The 23,166-nt window shown below is 47.8% G+C and overlaps 1 protein-coding gene across 1 annotated transcript in view; it reads left to right on the top strand.

Moving 5' to 3' along the window:
- Positions 1–6,808: 6,808 nt before the first annotated feature.
- The window catches only part of NSMCE4A (NSE4 homolog A, SMC5-SMC6 complex component), a 21,577-nt gene continuing 5,219 nt past the window's right edge, over positions 6,809–23,166 (top strand). The window contains exons 1-8 of the mRNA XM_007936821.2: positions 6,809–7,112; positions 7,857–7,934; positions 13,396–13,526; positions 16,018–16,169; positions 18,780–18,879; positions 19,800–19,890; positions 20,938–21,032; positions 22,167–22,215. Coding sequence (XP_007935012.1) covers positions 6,809–7,112; positions 7,857–7,934; positions 13,396–13,526; positions 16,018–16,169; positions 18,780–18,879; positions 19,800–19,890; positions 20,938–21,032; positions 22,167–22,215 — 1,000 coding nt within the window. The remainder of the gene's footprint in view (positions 7,113–7,856; positions 7,935–13,395; positions 13,527–16,017; positions 16,170–18,779; positions 18,880–19,799; positions 19,891–20,937; positions 21,033–22,166; positions 22,216–23,166) is intronic.

Raw genomic sequence — 23,166 nt, forward strand, 5'->3', positions numbered from 1 at the left:
CAGGTTATAAGTCAGGTTCAGAAATGACTCAGGATACAGTTATTTACCAGGACAGCCTCTTCTCAGCCATGCCCACAGGCTGCCTCTCTCTAGCCCTTGGCCCCACAGCCCCTTGGCCTCTGCTCCACTTGAGCAAGTGGAGCAAAAAAAGCCCGTTAGCTCTGCCAGTAAGTGCCCAGAGGCACCCCACTCTGCCAGCAAGCCTCCTGGTCGAAGGCTTTCAGCTCTCATTCACTCCACAGGTCAGTGAGCCTAGCTCTGCCAAGTACATGGAGCCACCCACTTTGCCAGCAAACCTCCTGCCCACAGGTGCTCAGCTTTCTCGTCATCCCATGGGCTAGGAAGCCCACTGTGCTGCGTCCTGCTGGTCCCCTGCCTCTGCTGCCACTTCTTCTCTGTCACTCCTCCTCAGTGTCTCTCACCGTTTCCAGTGTTACAGCTCTCTGTCTCCCCACCTGAGGTTCTCAGCACAGGGATCCCAAGTACAAAGGACATGGTCCACTCCCAGCTCTTCCCCCCAACCCCCGTAATTTTCATTGTGATTTGGGTGAAAGTTTACAGAGCAAATTCATTTTCCATACAACAGTTCATACACATTTTGTTTCATGACATTGACTACAGTTCTCCACAGTGTAACAGCTCTTTTCCCACTTCCTCCCTATAGTACCTCTTCCCTGTGTCCTTCCCTCCCATGCATTCCCACCCCACAAGCTATCTTCCTGTGCAAACACTGTCCATCTGTCCTCCCACAATTGATCGTTCCAAGGAGTCTATCTACTTGATGTAAAGGTTCACCTTATATGCCTGTCTATTGTTTGGCTGGACTCCACAGCTCCAGACCTGAAGGGTAACTAGGGGTCATAGCCTCAGAGGTCTCACAGGTTTGATCAGACCAGCAAACCTGGTCCTTTTTTTTTTTTTTTTTTAATGTTTTTGAGTTTTGCTCCACATTGTTCTCCCACTCTATCCAGGATCTCCTGTATCAATCCCCCTCCAAGTGGTTGACAGTGGTAGCCAGGCACCATCTAGCTCTTCTGGTCTCATGGTCATATAGGCTGAGGGTCGCATAGTCTACCAGTTCCTTCAACTAACTGTTGCCATGTGTCTTTGGTTTTCTTCATTATTCTTTGCTCTGGATGAAGGGAGACCTATCATTGCATCTAGATGGCCGATTGCAAGCTTTTAAGACCCCAGTTGCTACTCACCAAAGTATGATGTAGAACAATGTTTTTGTGTGGTATCTTATGCCAATTGAGCTTGATGTGCCCTGCAATCATCGTCCTGAGCCTGCAGGTCCAACTACTCACTCCCTCAAGGTAGCTGTCTATGGCCAAGAAGCCACCACAATTTTGCCCCTTGTCACACTCCCCACTGCCTAGACATACCTGATCATTCAGCCTGTGCACCCATCTATCTACTGGTTCTTCTTTCTTGGTCTTTGTGAGGTCCCCGTTTCTGCCTCTGGGATAGCTCATTTTCATCTCAGCTGTGTGGCAAAACTGCCCAGTGCCCTTGGTGGGCCACAAGCACCTTATCTGCATGTTGTTGTTGTTGTTGTTGTTATGTGCCGTCGAGTCGGCCCGACTCATAGTGACCCCTCCTTGGGTTTCCGAGGCAGTATCACTGCGGAAGTAGGATTGCCCAACCTTCCTTCCGAGGAGTGGCTGGTGGGTTTGAACCGCCAGCCTTCTGGTTAGCAGTCAAGTGCCTAAGGCACTATGCTACCAGAGCTCCTCTGCATAGTCCCACGCAATAACTGTGTGGGAGTCGCAAAGACTAACTATGTCTAGAAGGGTCATGCTAAGTAACTCACTGCACTGCACTACCAGACAGTTCGGAAAGAAGAGTCTAAAGGCCAGATATTTAGTCCTGATTCATCTACTTTCTAGCAAGGGACTTGGATCAGTTGCCCAGATGCAGTGAACCTTGGTTTTATCAGGTGTAAGATGGAAATCATCCTGAACTCCACCTTCTTCACCGGTGTGGTGTGACCTAAACAAGATGGTGGATGTAAAAAACCTCTGCAAACCAAAACTGAGTGTTTTGGTCACCTAGTGCCACTCTAAAAGAAGATACCACAAATGGGGTGGCTTGAACAAACAGGAGTTTATTCTTACAATTTGGAAGCTTTAAGTCTGAGTTTAAAGTGCCAGGCTCTAGGGGCTGGGTGAAAGCCCCTCAACCTTGGGGTCCAGCTCTGTCTCCTGCTCTCGGCCCTTTGAAGCTGGAGGCTTTTCCTCACTCAGCTGCTGGCTGCTGAGGCTGACAAATCCAAGGTCGACAAGTAACAAGCCACAGTCCTGATATTAGCAAACCACACGGCAGGCCATTCATTCAAATCCATTGAAAGTCCCAAGGTCGGCAGAGCATGGCAGACTGCTGAACAACGACACAGCTATATGCAGGGTTCAAGCATGCCATAAGCTAGAGACCGTTCCCCAAGGCTTCTCCTTCTATACAGGAAGCAGACCACATCCCTAAGGCAGCTACTCAGCTGCTCACAGTAGATCCCACCATGGAGTTGATTACCAGTCTCATCATGGGGAATACTACATCCAGCTGCCCAGCCACTCAACCAGGCCCAGCCAAGTTGACACACAAACGTAACTACCACACTGACAATCAAAGTGTCCAGGGTAAGCACACTTTTTGGGGGAGATACGTTTTATGAAGTCTTTGTGTAATTCAAAACTCAAATAATTCAAGTCAAATTCTCCCTTGGAACCAAGAGTAAAAGTAAAAGGAAAGGAAATATATTCCCTATCTTCCACCATCCTGTGTTTTCCTCCTGATGCTGTGTTTCGTTTTCTAAACCTCAGTTCTCCTATTTCACAAAGTGTTTTCTCCTAAGTGAACGGTCCAGCACCTCATGTTTTTCTTGGTCTCTTTCATGGATTTTCATCACATTTCACATCTGTTCCAGTTCATTAACCTAGGAACATGTTTAGTCCTCGCATTAACACCAAAAAAAAAAGAAAAGAAAGAAAGAAAATTGGCTGCTGTCAGGTAGATTCTGACTCATAGCGACCTATAGACAGAGTAGAACTGCCCCATAGGGTTTCCAAGGCTGTAATCTTTATGGGAGCACTCTGTCATCTTTCTCCTGCAGGGTGGCTGGTGGGTTCAAACCGCCAACTTTTGTTTAGTAGCTGAGAGCTTAATCACTGTGCCACCAGGGCTCATTCACACTAACATCACTGCATAATAAATACCTGAAAATTGTTTGTGATATCAAAAATATTTTTAATTACAATAAAATCACTAAAGTTCCAAAGTTTCCCAATCCTGAGGAAGGCACTGGGCTTTTCAGCGGGGTGGTGCCCCCGTGTGGCGGGCCCGTCAGAGCAGTTTTTATTATTCATTTGACCTGTCAGCTGGGAAACGATTCTTGACCAAAAGATTAATTTTTTAATTAATTAATACAAAGTTGTATTTTTTTTAAGGGTAGATTTTCAATATTTCAAAATCTTCTCATCAAGTGAGCTTTAGGAATCATATTATTTCCCATACGTCGTATTTGCCCTATTCAGACTCGCTAAAATGCAGCCTTGCTGAAAATTGCTAGCATATGGCAAGGCACACAGAGAATGAAACATTTCCCAGCCAGCTTAGAACTGCCTATCATTTAAAAGCTCTCGGAGGAAAATAAATTCAAAGTAATGTTTAGTGTGACAGCAAACAGGTTGTTGTGGTTAGTTGACTCCAACACATGGCGATCCCATGTTCCACAAGGTGGTTTTTTTTCTTTTTCTAACTTTTTAAAATTGTGATCTGGGTGAAAGTTCACAGAGCAAACTGGGTTTCCATGCAACAGTTCATACACATGTTGTTTTGTGGCACTGACCGCAATCCCTGCAGTGTGGCAGCACTCTTCCCACTTTCTCCGTGTTTCCCGCTTCCATTCCTCCTTCTGTCCTTCCCTTCCTGCCTTCTGAGCTTTCTCCCTGGGCCCATGCAGCCCTTTTCATCTCAGCTGGTCACTCTCTGTAGGCTTCTCAGTGGCAGATTGAGAAGCAGATTGCCAGGGCTTATTTCCAATGTGCCTCTGGGTGGGGTTGAACCACCACCTTTTGGTTAGAAGTCCAATGCTTAACCATCTATGCCACCCACTAAACAGGCAGATTTGTAAAAAAAAAAAAAAAAAAAGAGAGAGAGAGAGAGAGAGAAATATAGTATTTCAGGTTTGTTATCTACATGCAGTGAGGAAAAAATTCCCAGGGTGAAGAAGGCAGGACACTTGTCCGTGACTCTTTCATCCACGAGACTCTGTGAAAGGGATAACGAAGGATTTTTTTTTTTTTTAAGTTTGTGGGGGACAATAATGAAGCAAAATAGAGAGCGTGCACCCACTGGCAAGGAATTTCTCCATGTTTGTGGATAACGGAAAATAGGTGGAGGGCCGGTGACTGAAGACTCAGGCAGAGGAGCCTGGCACAGCCTGGGGTGAGGGGGGTGCAGGGGTTCTAGCCAAAACTAGATCCAGCCATCCCTGCAGAACCCAGGAAATCTCAGGCCTCTGAACTCCCAGAACAGTGGAGACAAGAGATCTGAGGCTGAAAGTTAAAAATATGTGTCGGTGGAGCCCCTTCCCATACTGTCCCCCCCAAATGCCTAACAACCTGGCAAGAGCAAAATAAAAACAAACAAAAATCCTAACCTCCCACATATTTGGAATCCAAAATTTAATAGAAGGTTGAAATGAAATCTTCTATGAATGAAATACTTCACGAAATCTCTCATTAAGCAGAATTGAACTATTTTTAAAATTAGAGGTTTACACAGCCTACCCGCAAGGCCTCGTATCTGATGAATACGAGATGCACAAATGGAACATTGAAAAGTCAAAGAAACTGGCAAAAAAGGTAATATCAGACTATTTTCCAAAGTCAAAGAACGTGAACCCCAGATTGAAAAGGTCCACCAGGTGCCTGTGGTTTGCAGGTGCCATCAAGTCAGTTCTGACTCACGGCAAGGCTGTGTACAACAGAACAAAACACTGCCTGGTCCTGCGTCATGCTCACAGCTGTCGCGGTGTCTCAGCCCACTGTCGCAGCCACTGTGTCAGTCTGTCTCCTTGAGGGTCTTCCTCTTTTTCTCTGACCCTCTGCTTCACCAACCATGATGTCCTTCTCCAGAGACCGGTCACTCCCGATGACATGCCCAGAGTACGTGAGACGAAGCCTCCATCCCAGCTCCTCTAAGAGACAGAAGGCCCTGGTGCCAGCATCTGAAGGAAGGGGCAAGGGTGGGGGCAGGGCTTTCCTTTCCAGAGACTTTGTCTCTCATCCAAATGGGAAGCCTCCTTACATCTCACTGGTCAGCACTGGATTCCACACTGTCCTCAGACAGTCACCGGGACTATTTAGACCAATCATGCTCCATCCAATGACGCAGGCCCAAGTTCCCTCCTGAAATCCAGGCAAGCAGAGGTTGCGGGTAAGGTAGCAGCCTTTGAGGAACCATGAATAGTGCCTGCCTCAAGCTTATTACACATGATGAACTAAATGCGATCTTTGAAGGCTTGTGTAGGGACCCAATTTATAGTATTTCTCTTTGAGGAGAAAAAAAACAATGTGTTCTCAAACCAAAAAGAACTTTTGGGAGATATCTGTAATACAATCCAAAATATATGTAATGAAGTTCATAATACTTACCTTTGAAAGTACACTGAATAGAGTCCCATCTTTTTAGAACCCTCTAGAAGATACTTTAGAATCTCTAAGTTTGCCAATGACAGAACTGCCATCATGCAGTAGAAGGGGTGATTAACAGTTTACTATGAGGAAGTCAGCATAGTGGCTAAAGCACTTGACTGCTAACCAGAAGGCTGGCGGTTCAAACCCACCAGCCACTCCTCAGAAGGAAGGTTGGGCAATCCTACTTCCGTAGTGATAGCGCCTCGGAAACCCAAGGAGTGGTCGCTATGAGTCGGGCGACTCAACAGCACATAACAACAAAAACAACATGAGGAAGTCAGGGAACCGTGCTAATTGTTTTGTTCCTTTGTTCTTCTGCCCTAAGCAACAGTGATATTGCCAGCTGCCCATCAAGGTGGCTCCGAGAAACTAAGCGATTAGTCCAAGGCCACAGATGGTGAGTGGCAGAAAGAGGTGTTCAGTCTCAAGTCCAGAGCTCTTCCCACTCAACTGCGGGACCAAACGCAACAAACCAGCGTTGCCAAGCTGAGCCGGAGAGCCCCGGCAGATGAAGACCTAGTGGGTGTGGGGGACCAGAACACCAAGAGCCTAAGGCCCTTACACTGTGAAGTGTGCTATAGTAGCGGGATCTGACTGTCCCTGACGTCATGGGAGCAGACAATTTCCTCTTCAGAGGCCTAAGGGGCGCTCAGCCCATCCCTGCACCCAGAGGGATCTCACTGTCCCTAGTGTCAGGGGCCTAGCACCACACAGCCCAGCACTAGCCCCTAGAAGGATCTGTCTCCAACGTCAAGGGTCTAAGGGGAACTCAGCCTGTCCCTTGCCCCCACAGGGATCTTACGGTCCCCAATATCCAGGGCCTAAGGGGCACCCGGCCCATCCCCGGCCCCCTCCCGAGGATCCTACGGTCCCCAGTGTCACTCGCCCAGCGGCCTTCGGCCCAATGCTGAGCCGCAGGAGCCGGGAGGCGCTGGAGCTCCGCGCGCTGGGCAAGGCCGACACACGCCTCCTCGCCGGCCTCCGGCCACAGGCGTCGCTGTCAGCTCTCGCCGCCAGAGCTAATTCCGCGCGGAGTCGGAGCGAGCCGAGCAGGGGTTTCAGTTTCTGGCGCGAACTTCCGCCGTTCCGAAGTTGCACGAAGCATTGGCGCTATGTCTGGGGACAGCAGCGGCCGCCGGTCGGAGGGCCGGGGCCGCGGCCGAGGCCGAGGCCGAGACGCGCACCGAGACCGCACCCGCTCTCGCTCCCGCTCGCGGTCGCCGCTGTCGCCGAGGGCCAGCCGCGGCGCTGCGTCCGAGCGCAGGGAGGCCTCGGAGCGCCCGAGCCTGGACGAGGCGGAGCCAAACGACTCCGGGGACGAAGGCGTGGACCCGGCGACCCTGGAGGTGGAGACCGACCACGGCCTGTGCCGCCAGATTCGCCACCAGTACAGGGCGCTCATCAACTCCGTCCAACGTAAGGGGCGCGGGCCTGGCGGTCCTCGAGCGCCGGGCGGGAGGGCCCAGGCCTGCGCGGCCGAGGCTGGTTAATTTTTATTCTTTCATGTGCACTGATGAGAGTCTTTGCATTCGGGCCGTGCCTTCGTTTGTTTACAGAGTAAGCCAGCGTTTGTTTTGTCCATGGGGGTCCCCATCAGGACCTTGGGGAGAGGCATGGCGGGTTCCTGATTTGCAGAACGGCAAAGCTGGAGGCCAGTCCGCCTCGTGATTCGTCTGAGCCCGCGCAACTAACGCGACCGGGCACCTGTTTTTGTTGTTGTTGTTTTTGTCTTTTAATTGCATCCAGCCCCCTTTTCCCACCCACCCCCACCTCCGAACTGTCAGAAATACAAGCTCTGAGACCCCACCCGGGACCAGCGTGTCTGAGTCTCTGGGAAGTGCGCCAGGGAGGCTGTTGAGGCTCCCACTGGGCGATTCAGATGCTTGCGGAGGTTTGACAGCCACTGTAGGGAGCAGTCCTCAGAGGCTTCCCCCGTCGGGCCCTTGGGAGGTAGTTAACCAGGGATACCTTTTAAACATCATGCTAAGGGCAGAACCGTTCTCTTACTGTGCCATTACGGTTAAAAGGGTAAGATGTTTGGAGTGATTTCCCAGGGGGCAGCGTCAGGGCTCAACTTCACAACTGCGGAGGATAACTTTGCCAATGATTTTATTAGTGCCTGATGAGCAAATTTCCCAAAGCTTGTCTGTTTTTGAACAGAAAACCGGGAGGATATACTGAATGCTGGTGACAAATTAACAGAGGTCCTTGAAGAGGCGAATGTTCTGTTTAATGAAGGTAACTCCCACATGTCTAACACACAGTGCCACCAGAGCTCCCTCACGCGTGTAAGGGTGCTTTATGGACTGAGAACTGTGTCGTGGAATACCATTTTAGTTCTCCAGTGCTGCTAGCAGGAATACCTGCTAGCAGGTATTTATGGACTGAGAACTGTGTGGTGGAATACCATTTACCTCTCCAGTGCTGCTAGCAGGAATACCCAAGCGGAGGCTTTAACAAGCGGAAGGTGCTTCTCTCCCAGTTCAGGAGGCCAGGACTCTCCATTCAGGGTGCTGGCTCTGAGGGAAGGCTTTTAGTCTCTCTGTTGGCTTGCAGGGAAGGTCCTTGCCTCTTTTCAGCATCTGTGGAAACCTTGGAGAGCTTCATGTGTCTTGGCATCACTCTTCAGCTGGGTCTAGGAGGTTCTCAGCACAGGGACCTTGGGCCACAGGACCAGCTCTTCTTTCTTGATGCTTGTCAGGTCCTGTTCCTTTCTGCTGGCTTCTCTCCTTTTATCTCTTGTAAGATAAAGGATGTGACTGAAGCAACGGTGGGACTTGAGTATGAGTAAGGAGCTCCAGTATAGTAGTGGTTAAGGCATTTGGCTGCTGACGAGAAGTTTGCTGGGTCAAAACCACCAGCACCCTGCAGAAGAAAGATGAGGCAGTCTGCTCCCACAAAGCTTTACAGCCTTGAAAACCCAATGGGGGTCACTGTGAGTTGGAATCAACTCAATGGCAGTTTGTGTTTGGCTGTTTTGAGTACAGATGGGACCCTTGTAAAGCTGTGACTCCGTACAAACCACCCTCATCCTGCCTCATTCACATACAGGTTAGGGTTCACAGCGCGTGTCCCAAAATGGAGGACAGTTAGATCAGATCACAAAATGGCGGACAGTGGCACAGTCCTGGGGATCACAGCCTGGCAGGTTGGCACATGTTTGGGGGACATGAGCCACTCATGACAGACAGGAATCCTGCTTCTCTTGCGCACTTACTGTTTGCTGAACACCTGAAGGGCTTTCCCTGAAGGTCTAGGGTGGGGCTCGGTGATCTGGTTTTCAGGGCCTCAAGGTGAGGTTGTAGCTGCTGGAGTTCGAGAGGACTCTACTATGTTAAGGAGCCCTGGAGGCGGAGCGGTTAAGTGCCCGGCTACTAACTGAAACGCCGCTGTTTGAACCCACCAGCCGCCCCAGGGGAAGGACATGGCAGTCTGCTTCTGTGAGGATTTACAGCCTTGGAAACCCTGTGGGGCACTTCCACTCTGTCCCATGGGGTCAACTCTGAGTCAAAGGCAACCGTTTGGGATCTCCTTGTGTCCTCTTCTGTCCGTCTTGGGTGCCCTGGAGCCCTGGTGTAGTGTTGGATGGAGGGAGGGAGGGACTAACTAGCCTCTGGCATCTGTTTCCTGTCCTGTCCGCCTCCTAACTGCCCTTCTTCCAGCTGCGTGCTGTTGGGCACCCTGTAACCGTAGGGGTGGCCATGTCCCCAAGTGGTGGACCTTTGGTCTCCAGGTGTATGCATGTCTTTGTGTGTGTGTGTGTGTGTGTGTGTGAGAGAGAGAGAGAAAGAGACAGGGAGGGAGAGAGAGAGGGAGAGAGGCATTTCTCAGTGCCGAGCTCTAGACCTTGGGGGCTTTAGAAATAATCAAATTTGAATTAAAAGCAGCAGCGGTGCTAGTGGTAGCAGCAACAGCAGCAGCAGCCTGTCAGTTCAGTGACAGGATAGGTGGGGGGTACTCCCCAATGTGGGTGCTGGGTCACAGAGCCTAAGACGCTACCCAGACCACATTCCTCTGCAGGCCTCTCTGACAGTTATGTGGGAACAGAAAGGGAGACCAGCCAGGGCAGACAAATGGCTGCTGCCCGCTGAGTCAACTCCGATCCCTGATGCCCACGTGTGCCAGGCAGAACTGCACTCCACAGGCTTTCCGGTGGCCGAGTTTTCAGAACCAGATTGCCAGGCCTTTCCTCCAAGGTGCCTCTGGGTGGACTTGAACCTCCAACCTCTGAGTTAGCAGCTGAGCACATTAAGCGTTTGCACCACCCAGAGACTCCTGGTGCAAGGTAGGGCCCTATAACTGGGTGTGGGGCAGACAGGACGGCAATATGGTGTCAGCAGACCTGGGTGATGCCCGGCACCATGATTGCTCATGTTCTTCAAGGACCAGAGCGTCCCTGTCTGGTCGTTCTCCAGTAAGGCTACTGCTGTAAACGCTGCTCCTGTGGACGCTTCTCTGTCTGTAGACGCTCAGTGTCTTCCTTCCTCCAACCTCACCTCCCTAACCCCTTCCCTGGTCTGCTGAAAAAAAGCCACTGCCATCGAGTCAGTCCTGACTTATAGTGACCCCCACTGGGTTTCCAAGGCAGTGAATCTTTGAGGAAGTAGATTGCCCAGTCTTGCTTCGGCAGAGTGGCTGGTGGATTTGAACCACCAACCTTCTGGTTAGCAGTCAGATGCCTTAGGCACTGTGTCACCACAGCGCCTTCCCTGGTCTACTATACCTGCTAAATCTTGTCTAAACCTTCGGGAACCAAGTCTTTCTCCTTCATCTAGCTAACAGCCCTCCCCTCTTGGCTTCTTTCTTCCCTCCCAGCCTGGACCCCCACTCGGTCTACTGTTACCCTTGACTCCGGCACTCCCTGCATGCTTCCTGTGCGTCTCACCCACAAGTCACTGCCCCTCAGCTCTGCCTGTTGTGCTGACTGGATTACTCGTTAAGGCAGCAGTGACTCGCTCAGCAAACACAGGGTCGTAGATCTTGGCATTCAGGGCTTTGCTGTTGTCAGTTTTGACCATCAACCATTTGGAGACCTTAAAGTCACACGTGACAGAACTTCAGGCGTTCCTCAGAGAATGTGCTGTGAGGTGAACGGGCGAGAAGGGTCTAGAACCCAGCCCAGGAATGGGCGTGTCTAACTGGCAGCCAGCATCTGCATCCGCGGGTCCTAATCCGTCATCACTCCTGCAGGAATTCTCCCGAGATGATTAAAAACTTGCGTCTGAGGAAAAGAAACGATGGTCTTTGCCGTTTTGTGAGGATCGTTCAGGAAATCAGTGATTCAGATGGGACGGCCTTGAGGAGCAAGGCCAGCACAGCATTACTGGCTTTGAACTTGGCCATACTTGTCCCCCCTTGGCTTTCTCTTGAATTCTCCAGGGCATGTATTCCCAGACCACTTTGCACGCTCCCAGTCACCTCGTTAAAACTCAGACCTGTCCGTGTCCTCCACAGTTAACCCCTCCCTCAGCTCTCCGGGAACATCCTGTGTTCTCTGCTCCCTTCCCTTCTCATTCCCTTTTAGTGTTACTGGGAAAAGGCATCATGAAAAGTTTGTCCTTTTCACTGTTTTTGACTGTAGAATCCATGACATTACTTACAGTCACCACACCGTGCTTCTACTCTCACCGTGACCTCTGGGCAAACGTTTTAAATCGCCCCACACCGATCCTCAGTTCCCCTCAGCAACACTGCCCGCTCCCTCTTTGCCCAGCCCCTGGGCACCACTCACAGGCTTTACACCAAAGCATTGGCCTGTGCTAGGTATTTCATGTAAGTGGCTCATGCGACGTCTGTCCTCCTGTGACTGATGTTGCTCAGCAGCATGTTTCCAGCTTCATCCATATAGCACATATGAGAATTTCATTTCTCTTTATGACTGAACAGAATTCCATTGTCATTCACCTGTTGATGGACACTTGGGTGATGCGAATACAGCTACCATGGAGAGTGGTGGACACATACCTGTCTGAGTGCTTGCTTTCAAGGCTTCTTGGCTGTATATCTAGGAGTGAAACTCATGGGTTGTATGGTTACCAAGTCTATGTTTAACTCTTTGAGGAGCGGCCAGACTGTTTTCCACAGAGGACACACCATTTTACGTTCCAACCAGCAGTGCACAAGGGTTCCAATTTCTCCATGACCTCACCCACACATGCTGGTTTCCACTTTTCTGGTGACAGCCATCCTAGAGGGTGTGAGGTGGTAACTCCTGTCTTTCTCGTCTCCATCCTCAGTGGTCACTACCCTACTTCCGTGACTGTTCCTTTGGCATTGCTTATGCTGCGATGGTTGTGTCTCCCTACAGTGGTGTGAACCACCTGAGCACAGAGCCCCCCGTGTAACCATGATTTCGTCTGTGGCTCCTTGGCAGCTTACCTCTCGCTGTTCAGCAAACCACAGTGACAAACATGCAGTGGGTATTCGATTTAACTGAAATCAGCACAGAGGATAATATACCTACCCTCACTTACTGACTGTCTCATTATCCAACATTCACATTCACCACCTGTGATGGGTGTGTTTGTGTGTCAGCTTGGCTGGGCCTAGTTGAGTGGCTGGGCAGCTAGTGGTAGTTATTCTCCATGATGAGACTGGCAATCAACTCCATGGTGGAATCTACCACAAGCAGCTGAGTAGTTGCTTTGGGATGTGGTCCGCTTCTTGTACATAAGGAGAAGCCTTGGAAATGGTCTCTAGCCTGTGTCACGCTTGGACCCTGCACGTAGCCATGTCATTGTTCAGCAGCCTGCCATGCTCTGCTGACCTTGGGACTTACAGTGGACTTGAATTAATGGCCTGCCGTGTGCTTTGGTAACATCAGGACTGTGCCTTTTTACTTGTCAACCTTGGGTTTGTCAGCCTCAGGAGCCAGCAGCTGTCTGAGTGAAGAAACACCTCTAGCTCAAGTGGGCTGGGAGCAGGAGGCAGAGCTGGACCGCAGGGTTGAGGAGCTTTTACCCAGCCCCTAGAGCCTGGCGCTTTGAACTTGGACTTTTAGCCTCCTGAACTGTAAGAGAATAAACACCTGTTTGTGATGGCCATCCCATTTGTGGTATACTCTTGTCAGAGCAGCACTAGGGAACCAGAACACCACCATTGTAAAAAAAAAAAAAAAAAATCAGCTGTCCGACTGTTTTGCACATTAATGACCTACATCTGGCAATAATGAACGCTGAGGTGTGCGGCATGAGTAGCACTGGCCGTGATGGTCAAAGCTATGTGTCAGCTTGGCTGGGCCATCATTCTCTGGGTTGGCAGCTATGTGGTGATGTAGGCATCCTCCATTTTGTGATCTGATGTGGTCATCCTCCATTTTCACATAACAAGCTGGTCTTTGGAGAACCTAACCATGTTGATAAGTGAGGACTTGGTGTAGTGATCAGAAAGGGCTGTTGGGTCAATGGGAGAAGTAGGTGTTAGAGATGAAACAAATTTTGCTAAACTGGGGTTATTAAAAGATGTGGTTAGCAGGAGTGGGAAACCGGAGAGCGGGCTTTGAGGAAGGCTGGCCAGCCCTCATTCCAGCCCAGATTTTGATGAGTTGGGCAGGGGGCCAGCTTTTAGAGGGTGATGGATGAGCTTTCAGCATATTGAAGGTTTTTTTTTGGGGGGGGGTTGTCTAATAAGAAATGCCTAGTTAGCACCTTGTTGGGAATTTAGGGAAAATATTTGGAATGTGTCTTTTTTTTTTTAACAGTGTCCCGAGCGAGAGAGGCTGTCTTGGATGCCCAGTTTCTTGTTTTGGCCTCAGATTTGGGAAGAGAGAAAGCAAAGCAGCTGCGCTCAGACCTGAGCTCATTTGACATGTTACGATATGTCGAGACGCTGGTAAGTGCAAACCTATGGAGTCTTATAAAAATGTTTCCTTTATCTTATGGTGTATAGTGAAGGTATCTGCTTTACTTAGATCCACATGCTAATGGTTTCCACTTCAATTTTCCTTTTTTGTTTTGGTCCCGTTGGATTCCTCCAAAGAGACCTTACCAAACTGAACAGATGAAAGCAGAGCTGTGGGAGGGACTTGGGACCGTTTGAGCCTGGAGTGCTGTGGTGATTTGCAGATGGCCATTTTCTCCCTTCAGTTAGCTGGCAGTTCTGAAGTGTTCTAGATTAGTCTCAGCAACCCGAGACCTCTGTCCTGGGCTGGACAAACGCCCAGCACCCCAGCTGGTAGGACTTGGTTGGAGGTGAATTGGGGCCGGCGGAGGCAGCGTGTCTGGGTCTTTCAGAGTATTTCAGAGCCACACGAATAGGACTGTTTTCCTTTTCTTGCCTCTTGATGAGGTTGACAGTGGTTACCTGAATTTTTAGAACTTCTCCTTGATGGATGCTGAGCCCTATTACAGTGGTTAAAGTCCTCATCTGTGGACCAGTCAGGGGTTCAAACCCATCAGCTGCTCTATGGGAGAAAGATGTGGCATTCTGTTTCTGTAAAGACGACAGCCTTGGAAGCCCTAGGGGAAGTTCTGCTCTGTCCTGTAGGGTCGCTGTGAGTCGGAATCGACTCCATGGCAGTGACTTTGGGTTTTTTGTTGTTGTTGTTGTTTTCACTGTTATTTTGGGGGGGTTGACGGATTTACCAAAAAGTGCACCGAGACCGACCCTCCTCTAGTGTCTGTTGTCTTTTCCTTTGTTTTGGTTCTTCTCTGGCCTAACACAGCAGATGCACCTCGGTGTGACTTTTCATTTCTGACTGTTTATGTTAGTGAAGGGCTCATTGAAGTGGTTCACCACCATGAGATCTGGCCTGATCACATAATTATTTTGCATGAGGCAGATGAGTATTTCAATTTATTGTTTTTAAAACCTTGGATTTTTTTTTTTTTTTTTCTTTTTCGTTGTTAAGTATAAAGCCTTTAGAGAAAGGCCCAGTGACATATAGTTGCACCCATGAAATCCCTATATGTTGAGCACTTTTTAAATTTCTTTTTATTACCAGCTTAAGCTTTGTGCTGTATGGATAGTAATAAGTCCCAGAAGCCTTGCAGCATTAAGTCGAAAACCCAAAATGAAGAGCTGTCTAATTTCAGGGCAAGGGGCCCTGTGGTGCAAAGGTTAAGCGCTCATCTCCTAACCAAAAGGTAGTCAGTCTGAACTTACCCAGTGGCGAGAGAAAACCCTGGCAGTCTGCTCACATAGAGATTACAGTCAAGAAAACCCTCTGCGGCCACTCTGCTTCGTTATGTGGGGCTACTGTGAGTTGGCATGGGCTTGGTGGCGTGCAATAACAGCAGTCTCTGGGTGTGAAAACCAAACTAAATATAAACACTGTAAAGAAAAGATGGTAGAGCTGACTAGATAGGAGCGGAAGCCTTCCTCCAGGATGGTGGCAGGACTGGGAGCAGCTGAATGGAGGGGCACTGAGAGTCCCACCCCAGACAGGGTCTTAAAGCTGCTTTCCTCCAGGGTGTGGCCACCTTTGATAGGGTGATGCTCCCTGAGATCTGATTGGTATTTATATATGGTACCACCCTTGTGACTTGGTAACTTCCAAGCACTTTATTGCCTAATATGGTCCAAGTCTACTTTCCTTAAGGTAAAGTCAGTGTAAGATAGGCTCAGAGGATTGCTAGACTAGTGCCAGCTCCTCCCTGGCAGGCCCTTTAGAGGGATGCTTCTCACTGATGTCAGGCCACTCTCTGAGACTGAGACACGACCTGCACAGAGATCTCTGGAGGTGGGTTAGGAATTGACAGCATGAAGTCAGCTACACTTCCCAGTTCTCTCAGAGCTTTTGCTTTGGGCTGGGATCTTATCTTTTTAGGCTAGTACAGCTGTATTGATACTTTAAGAACAAACTCTGTGACCCCAGCATTTCCAGTGGGCTGGGTTCATTTTAGGGGTGTACTAAAGCCCTCTCAGCATGCCACGCACGAGTGCTGGGCTTCTCAGCCTCAGCACTGTCCCTTCTGGGCGGGGTCAGTCTTTGTTCTGGGGACTGTGCGCTGTGGGTTGCTGGTCTCTGTTCACTGGATGCCAGTAGTAAACCCCACCCCCACTGTGACAACCAAAAATGGCTCCAGACATTGCCAAATGCTACCTGGGGAGCAAAACCGCCCTGGTGGAGAGCCACTGATCTAGATTATCTCTCACTCTGACCAGACGTTCCTGAGTGCATTTGGGGATATTATCTGCTGAAGAGAAGGTAGGGATTTCTATATAAAATCATCTCTATAATAAGGAATTGGGCCAACATGCTGGCACACTGAAACCAGGCGTTGTCTCTGACCTCCTAACGTTTAGTGATGTACATACTTGGATGTGGTGAATGATTGCTTGTGGCTTAACTGGGGTTTTTTGTTTTCCTTCATTTTTGTAGCTGACACATATGGGTGTAAATCCGCTAGAAGCTGAAGAACTCATCCGTGATGAAGATAGTTCTGATTTTGAATTGATAGTCTATGACTCCTGGAAAATATCAGGCAAAACAGCAGAAAACACCTTTAATAAAACCCATACATTCCACTTTCTGTAAGATATTTTGAAAATCCGACAGACCAGCTGTTTGTGAACCTTAAATTATGTCTTATTTTAGAGATTAAGATGATGCTTGGTATCATAGACACTGTGATCATGATGCCACTTAAAAGCCCGAGTACTCTTCTTGTTTTTAGAAAACTTTTTATTGGGATTTGCGTGAAGGTTTACAGAGCAAATCAGCTCCCCACTCAGCAATTCATACACATTTTGTTTCATGCCACTGATTGCAGTCCCCTCAATGTAACATCCCACTTCCTCCTCATCCCACTTCCTCCGTGTGTTTCTCGTTTCCATTCCTGCTCCTCTCCTGTCCCTTGCTGCCTGCTAAACCTTGTCCTTGGGCACATGCTACCCTTTGGATCTTATACGGTTGATTGTTCTAAGAGGAGTGCACAGTTCCTGCTGTTACTGTTCTATTATAGGCCTATTGTTTGGCTAAAAGTTGAAGCAGGGGGGTGAATTCAGGTCCAGGTATGAAGGAAGACTAGAGGTAATGGTCTCAAGGATTCCACTAGTCTCTTTCCAGCCAGTAAGCCTGGTCTTTATGATTTTGAGTTTTGTTCCATGTTTTTCTCCCACTCTATCCAGGACCTCTTATTGTGACCCCTTTCAGAGCAGCGGTAGCCAGGCACCATCTAGTTCTTCCAGCCTCAGGGCCGTGGAGGTTGACGTTATGTGGTCTAGATTAATTGTTTCCATGCGTCTTTGATTTTCTTCACTCTTCTTTGTTCCAGGTGGGGAGAGACCAATAGTTGCATCTTAGATGGCCACTCACAAACTTTTTTTTTTCCATTGTTAAATTCATTTTATTTTACTCAAAAACTTTTAAGGCCCCCGTTGCTAGTCACCAAACTTGGATGCAGAACATTGTTTTTGTGGACTATGTTGTACCAGTTGATCTTGATGGAGGTGGAACTTTAAAAGCCACCTTGTCCTGTGTTAGCAGGAAAGGCCATGGGCCAGAGCTCTGCCTGGACTCCTTCCCTTCCTAGCTGTGGGACTTTGGGTCTGGGGCATAATGTCTCTGGTTCTGTTTTGTCATCTTTAAAATCTTTATCATGTAGGACGAGGACACCTCCTATTGGGGTATCATAAGTGACGGTACCGATGTACGTAACATGGCAGTTGTTAGAACCCCCTGGTGGACAACCACTGACCAGATCTGAATATTAGTCAAGTCAGTGTCACATAAACAGTCCACCTCATTTTTTAGCTACAGCTCTAATTTTGGGAAATTTTTCTTCAAATGAAATTAGCTACCCTGAGTTCCTACCACAGTCTTATGGGGGACTAAGATGAGCTCTTCCTGGTTCTTTGGTAAGACAGTCTTCAGGTACGTTCATGGCTGTGATCTCCAGTGGACACTTTCTCTAGGGTAACCATCCCAGCTGTTGGGGTCATTTCTTCCGTATGTGGTGCAGGTCCCAGGCATCTGTCTCCTCTGAATCACCCTCCTAAGCCTCCTAAGATTGGCAACACCTTGGTTAGAAGGTTTTGGGGATACAGTAGGTTTGGGGTGTGGGACCAGGCATCTGTTTTTAACAGGTGACTCCGGTGTCCAGAACCACTTTGTTTATTTATATATATGCAAATGTATATTTATGATAAAGACCAAATCTTTGTGTTTTGCTGTTGAGTGCTAAGCTCTGTCATAAATCCTAGGAGCTAAGGATAAAGTCTTCTGTGGTGTGCCATAAACTCCATGGCATCATCCAGCCCAGTTCCCAGGCACAGTGAGGCATTAGAACTCGGCCTACCCATTTACCGTTCCCTTGGCCTACAACGTCCTCTCCCCCTCTTTATCTGGTGAGGTTTACTTAACCCACAGCCTCCCTCTCAGAAGCCTCCAGTAACTTCTCCAGACAGAGGTATCACTGTAGGATTGGATTTCTTAACCAGATTGCTCCCATGTCCAAGTAGACATCTCTGCCCAAATGTTCTCATAGCTCTTGAGTGATGCTCTAGCACAGCACTGTAGGTCTACCATACTGAAACCTGTCCCATCTATATTGTATTCTTCAATCTCTTCAAGTGTGGGGACCTCATGGGTCTGTATTCTCAGGGCCTTGGTCTCTACATCCTACATGTGGTACCATAGCTGAAGTCTCCAGGATGGCTTTTGGGTGGAGAGAGTCCCTAATGGAAGGGAATTCCAGGGCTTCTGCTTGACCTAGTGTCCTCAGATAGGTTTGTTACAGGCCTGTTGTCTCACACTCTGAGCCTCCACCCTGGTACCCTAGACCACGCTGGAACCGTTCCATTCCTCATCCCAACATGTCATCCTTCCTTGGTCTCTGAAGGTGGCTTTCCAAAATAGATTCCAGACTAGTGAGGAAGACTTCACAAGCCCATTCACTGGCTTGCTATCCAGAGCAAAATGAGGGCATTTGAGAAGAGATTTATGGCTGAGTAAAGCTCCTAGACATTCTTCCAGAAACACAGAGGGAGCAGAGAGGATGTCACAGACCTGGTGCCAAGAGTCTTGGTCTGGTGTCAGCTCCATTACCTGGTCTGAATTTGACTCTACCTTGGGGACTGCTTTCAGTGAGTGGAAGTCGTTTGTTTGAAAAAACAAAGACATGAGAGCAATTTTTTCATTAGGTTGGGTTCAATACAAGGAGAGCTCCCTGCGCCAAAGCCCCGAGTTGATCGTCCAAAAAAAGTTCGTGTGACGGAAGAGCAGAGGGCCATGCCTGCCCAGGTTTGTTCCTTTAAAGTTACTTCCTAAAGTACCCAAAGTTAAAGTAGCCACTAATGGAACGTACGTTCAGTGGAGCCACTAGTGGGACATAGGTTCAGTAAACGTATATTCAGTGTAGCCATCTTTTCGGAGTCTGTCTTGGGACAGGTTGCTTAAATAATTTTATTTAAGCTTTTAAACATTTTATTGGATTGAATACTTGTCTTTAATGCATCACTAATTTTGATTAGTTCTTCTAACCCAGGGTTTGTCAGCCTAGGCACTACTGATGGATAACTTGGGCTGGATAACTTTGTGGTGAGGGGCCACCCTCTGCATTAAAGGGTTTTTAGCAGTATTCCTGGCCTCTACCCCCACTAGAGGAGCTCTGGTGGCATAGTGCTAAGGCACTTGACTGCTAACCAGAAGGCTGGCGGTTCAAACCCACCAGCCACTCTTCGGGAGGAACATGGGGCAATCTACTTCCGTAGTGATACTGCCTCAGAAACCCAAGGAGGGGTCGCTATGAGTCAGGTCCAACTTGATGGCACATAACAACCACACCCCCAGTAGATTCCAATGAGACCTCCCCCTCAGCTGTGACAACCAGAAACGTCTACAGATACTGGCAAATGCCTCATGGGCAGTGGGGGGATAATCACCCCAATCGTGAACCATTTTTCTAAACAGCCCTTTTTCTGTTTGGCCATTTTACATTCCATTCAGAAATGGTCATGTTACTACTCTCCTATTAAGTAATCAATATAAAAAGGTTACTGAGACAAGAAAATCTTTTTTCCAATCAACTGTACATTTTAAGGTGGAAATAGAAAGTGCTAGCAACCCACCACAAAATGTGTTTAGAAGGTTTGGAGTAGAGAGGAGAAAAGGCTGGCAGGCAAGCCAGGAGGTGAGCTGGCTTGACGTGACTCTCTTTTCAGTTAAAAAGAATGGAAGAATCGCATCAGGAAGCGACTGAAAAGGAAGTGGAGAGGATCCTGGGGTTGTTGCAGACGTATTTTCAGGAAGATCGTAAGTCTGATCCCAGGGGGTGGGGGATGGAGAAGATTATGTTTCTCAACTTGGGGCTTGTGTGGCTCTCCGGAGATTGTTTTTATTAAGAAGGCACTTTCTGCCACGTGGAATGCCTGCATCCCATTGTGGGCTGCCAACCAGAAGGGGACGGTTTGAACCCATCAGGTGCTCCACAGGAGAAAAGATGTGGCAGTCTGCTTCTGTAAGGTTTACAGCCTTGGAAACCCTATGGGGCAGTTCTCTGTCCTCTATGGGCACTGTGAGTCAGAATCAAGTTGATGGCAGTGGGTTTCTCTCCACAGTGGCAGCTATTTAAAAAAAAAAAAAAACAGTTCTCTTTTCAGATTATTGTCTATTCCTATCACACACACACACACACACGAAGAGTTGTGTTGTGCCTCTTCAGACCCCATCATAATATGCACAGTGTTGTGCAACATGGCCTTTCAGTGTGGACATACTTCCACATCGATACGTATAAACCAGAAAACCCGGTCGATTCTGACTCCTGGCAACCTCGTACGTCCGAGTAGAACTGGGCTCCCCAGGTGGCTGCCTTTCAGACGCAGATCACCAGGCCTTTCTTCTGAGGCACCGCTGGACAGACTCAAACCTCCAACCTGCCCTCTGGTATTTGAGTTGAGTGCATTTACTGTCTGCACTGGCCAGGGACTCCCCCTTATTCTTGCCGCTGTCTGGCTGTACTGTAAATGGGTTTAGCTAACCCTCTCCTGATAGGCTAGCCCTGTTCTCTCTAGCATCTCACTCATATAAATTGCTCAAGTAAGAATCTGCACATACCTCTGTGTTCGTATTTCTGTAGAACTCCTGTTTCATGAGGCCCGCCAGTAAGTGGCATACGGATTTGAATAGATACCATCAGGTTGCCCTCCAGAAGGGTGGGCTTACACTCCCCCAACAGGATGACACCCATTGCTTCTCCTTCCTTCAGGCTGACATGAGGAATTACTGGGCTTAAAATTCATGCTAGTTCGATAATACTCTGTTGAATGTTCTAATGAATCTTTTCTCTCTTTTCTGTAGCTGATACACCTATATCCTTCTTTGACTTTGTGATCGATCCAAATTCTTTTCCCCGTACAGTGGAAAACATCTTCCATGTCTCCTTCATTGTAAGGGTAAGATTGAAGACTGCTCCCTGATTGCTCTGATGTTCTCTGCAAAGGATGAATAATCAAAGCTGTGGATGGGGCTGGCAAAGGTGTTGATGCTAACCAATAGATAGTTAAGACCCATTCGTTACAAAACATTAATTGCCGTGTAGGCAGAAGAAACTGGCTGAAATGTGTAGCTGTGTTTACATCTAGAAGTTACTTAGGAAGCAACAGGCAACATTTGAATCTGGGGATACAGCATTACAACGGTGGTGTTCTTACTGGGTGCCCCCAAGTCAATTTTCGACTTGCAGTGACCCCATGTGACAGAGTAGAACCACCCTGTAGGGTTTCCTAGGCTGTAATCTTTACAAAAGCAGGTCTCCAGGTCTCCCATGGAGCGGCGTGGATGGGTTCAAACTACAACCTTCCGTTTAGCAACTGAGCTGCGTAACCGTCACCCCACCAGGGCTCCTTAACAGTATGGTTAAATATCCTGAATTTGATAGTTGCCATGTTAAACCAGAAAACATCCTTTTTCTCAAGAAATACACATCGAAGTATTAGGGAAAGGGGGCAGGCCCTCTCTGACGTACTCTGGCATGATTCATAGAAAACAGTAATATAGAGACATGGTGATAAACCAGACTTGTCAGGACTTAAGCGGTTGGCAAATTTGGGCAAAGGATGTATGGGAGGTCTTTAACACCATTCCTGCAACTCTTCTGTAAGTTGGAAGTAATTTCAAAATGAAGACTTGAAAAGAAACCCTATTTGGAAATACACTGGGAATTTGCTGTGGACTCTGTGTAGTTCGACACTAGGTTCCATTCCTGGACACGTTAGGTGGCTTCGATTTCACCTTAGATGAAGTCTTGTGTTTACTGAAGTATTCTTCCAGAATGGTAACAAAAGCACATTTTATCAATGGCAAATGATAGGATTATGCATCATAAAATACACGGTATCCTCAGAGATGCCCTGTGTGAAGGAAGATGGTCAGGAAGTGCTGTGTAAATAATCTCCACGTGACTGTTATGGTCATTTTGACTGTCTGAGAGAGGGTTCTCCTAATAGAGTAATATTTTTCAGCTAATAGTTACAGGATTTGAATTGAAATTTTTGCTATTCATAAAATGGTTTTTATTTATATTTTAGGATGGCTTTGCAAGAATAAAACTTGACCAGGATCGACTGCCAATAATAGGTAAGTGGTAATATGTTCAGAGAAATTATATTTGTCATTAGTTAATGAAATTGACTTTTTACTAGATGTTAATGAGTTTTCTGGTTTTTTTTTTTTTAATACTGTATTTTTGTTGAAAGTTTACACAGGAAAGTAAGTTCTCATTTTACAACTTTTATACATAGTGTTGGAAGACTTGACAGCAGTGAGTCAGTGAGTACTGGAAGACTTTGACGGTGGTGAGTGAGTGTTAGAAGACTCGACAGCAGTGAGTGAGTGAGTGAGTGTTGGAAGACTCGGTGGTGAGTGAGTGAGTGTTGGGAGACTCGGTGGTGAGTGAGTGAGTGTTGGCAGACTCGGTGGTGAATGAGTGAGTGTTGGGAGACTCGGTGGTGAGTGAGTGAGTGTTGGGAGACTTGGTGGCGGAGAGTGAGTGAGTGTTGGAAGACTCGGTGGTAGTGAGTGAGTGAGTGTTGGAAGACTCGACGGCGGAGAGTGGGTGAGTGAGTGTTGGAGACATTGGTTACATTTTCCACGGTGTCTCAACGATCTCATTGTTCCTTTTCCTAGCTTCCCTGCTCCCCTCACCATCTCATCTTTGCTTTAGGGTAAATGCTGCCTGTTTGATTTCGTAGATGATTTTTTTTTTTTAAAGTAACACAGTACTCACCAGTGAATGTAAATGAGTTTTCTTTGTAGGAAGCAAACTTTATTTGATTGTGTCTTGTGCAACTGAGAACATGGTCATAGTTTAAAAGTTTAATGGGTTGATCTCTATCACTGATTCAACATATGCTGCAGTAAATATTAATAAGAAGTAATATGATTTCCCCCAAATGTTAATTCAGAAAAGCTTGTCATTTTTGGTCATTCTTATCATTTCCTTCTTTCTAACCTTTTTCCCCTGATGCCAGATCCTCCTTCACTCCCTGAGTTTCTTTGACTTTTTAATTCTTTTTTTTTTTTTTTTTT

Source organism: Orycteropus afer, unplaced genomic scaffold (genome assembly GCF_000298275.1).
Source record: "Orycteropus afer afer isolate SDZICR_OR568_19922 unplaced genomic scaffold, OryAfe1.0 scaffold00038, whole genome shotgun sequence".
Classification (NCBI taxonomy): Eukaryota; Metazoa; Chordata; class Mammalia; order Tubulidentata; family Orycteropodidae; genus Orycteropus; species Orycteropus afer.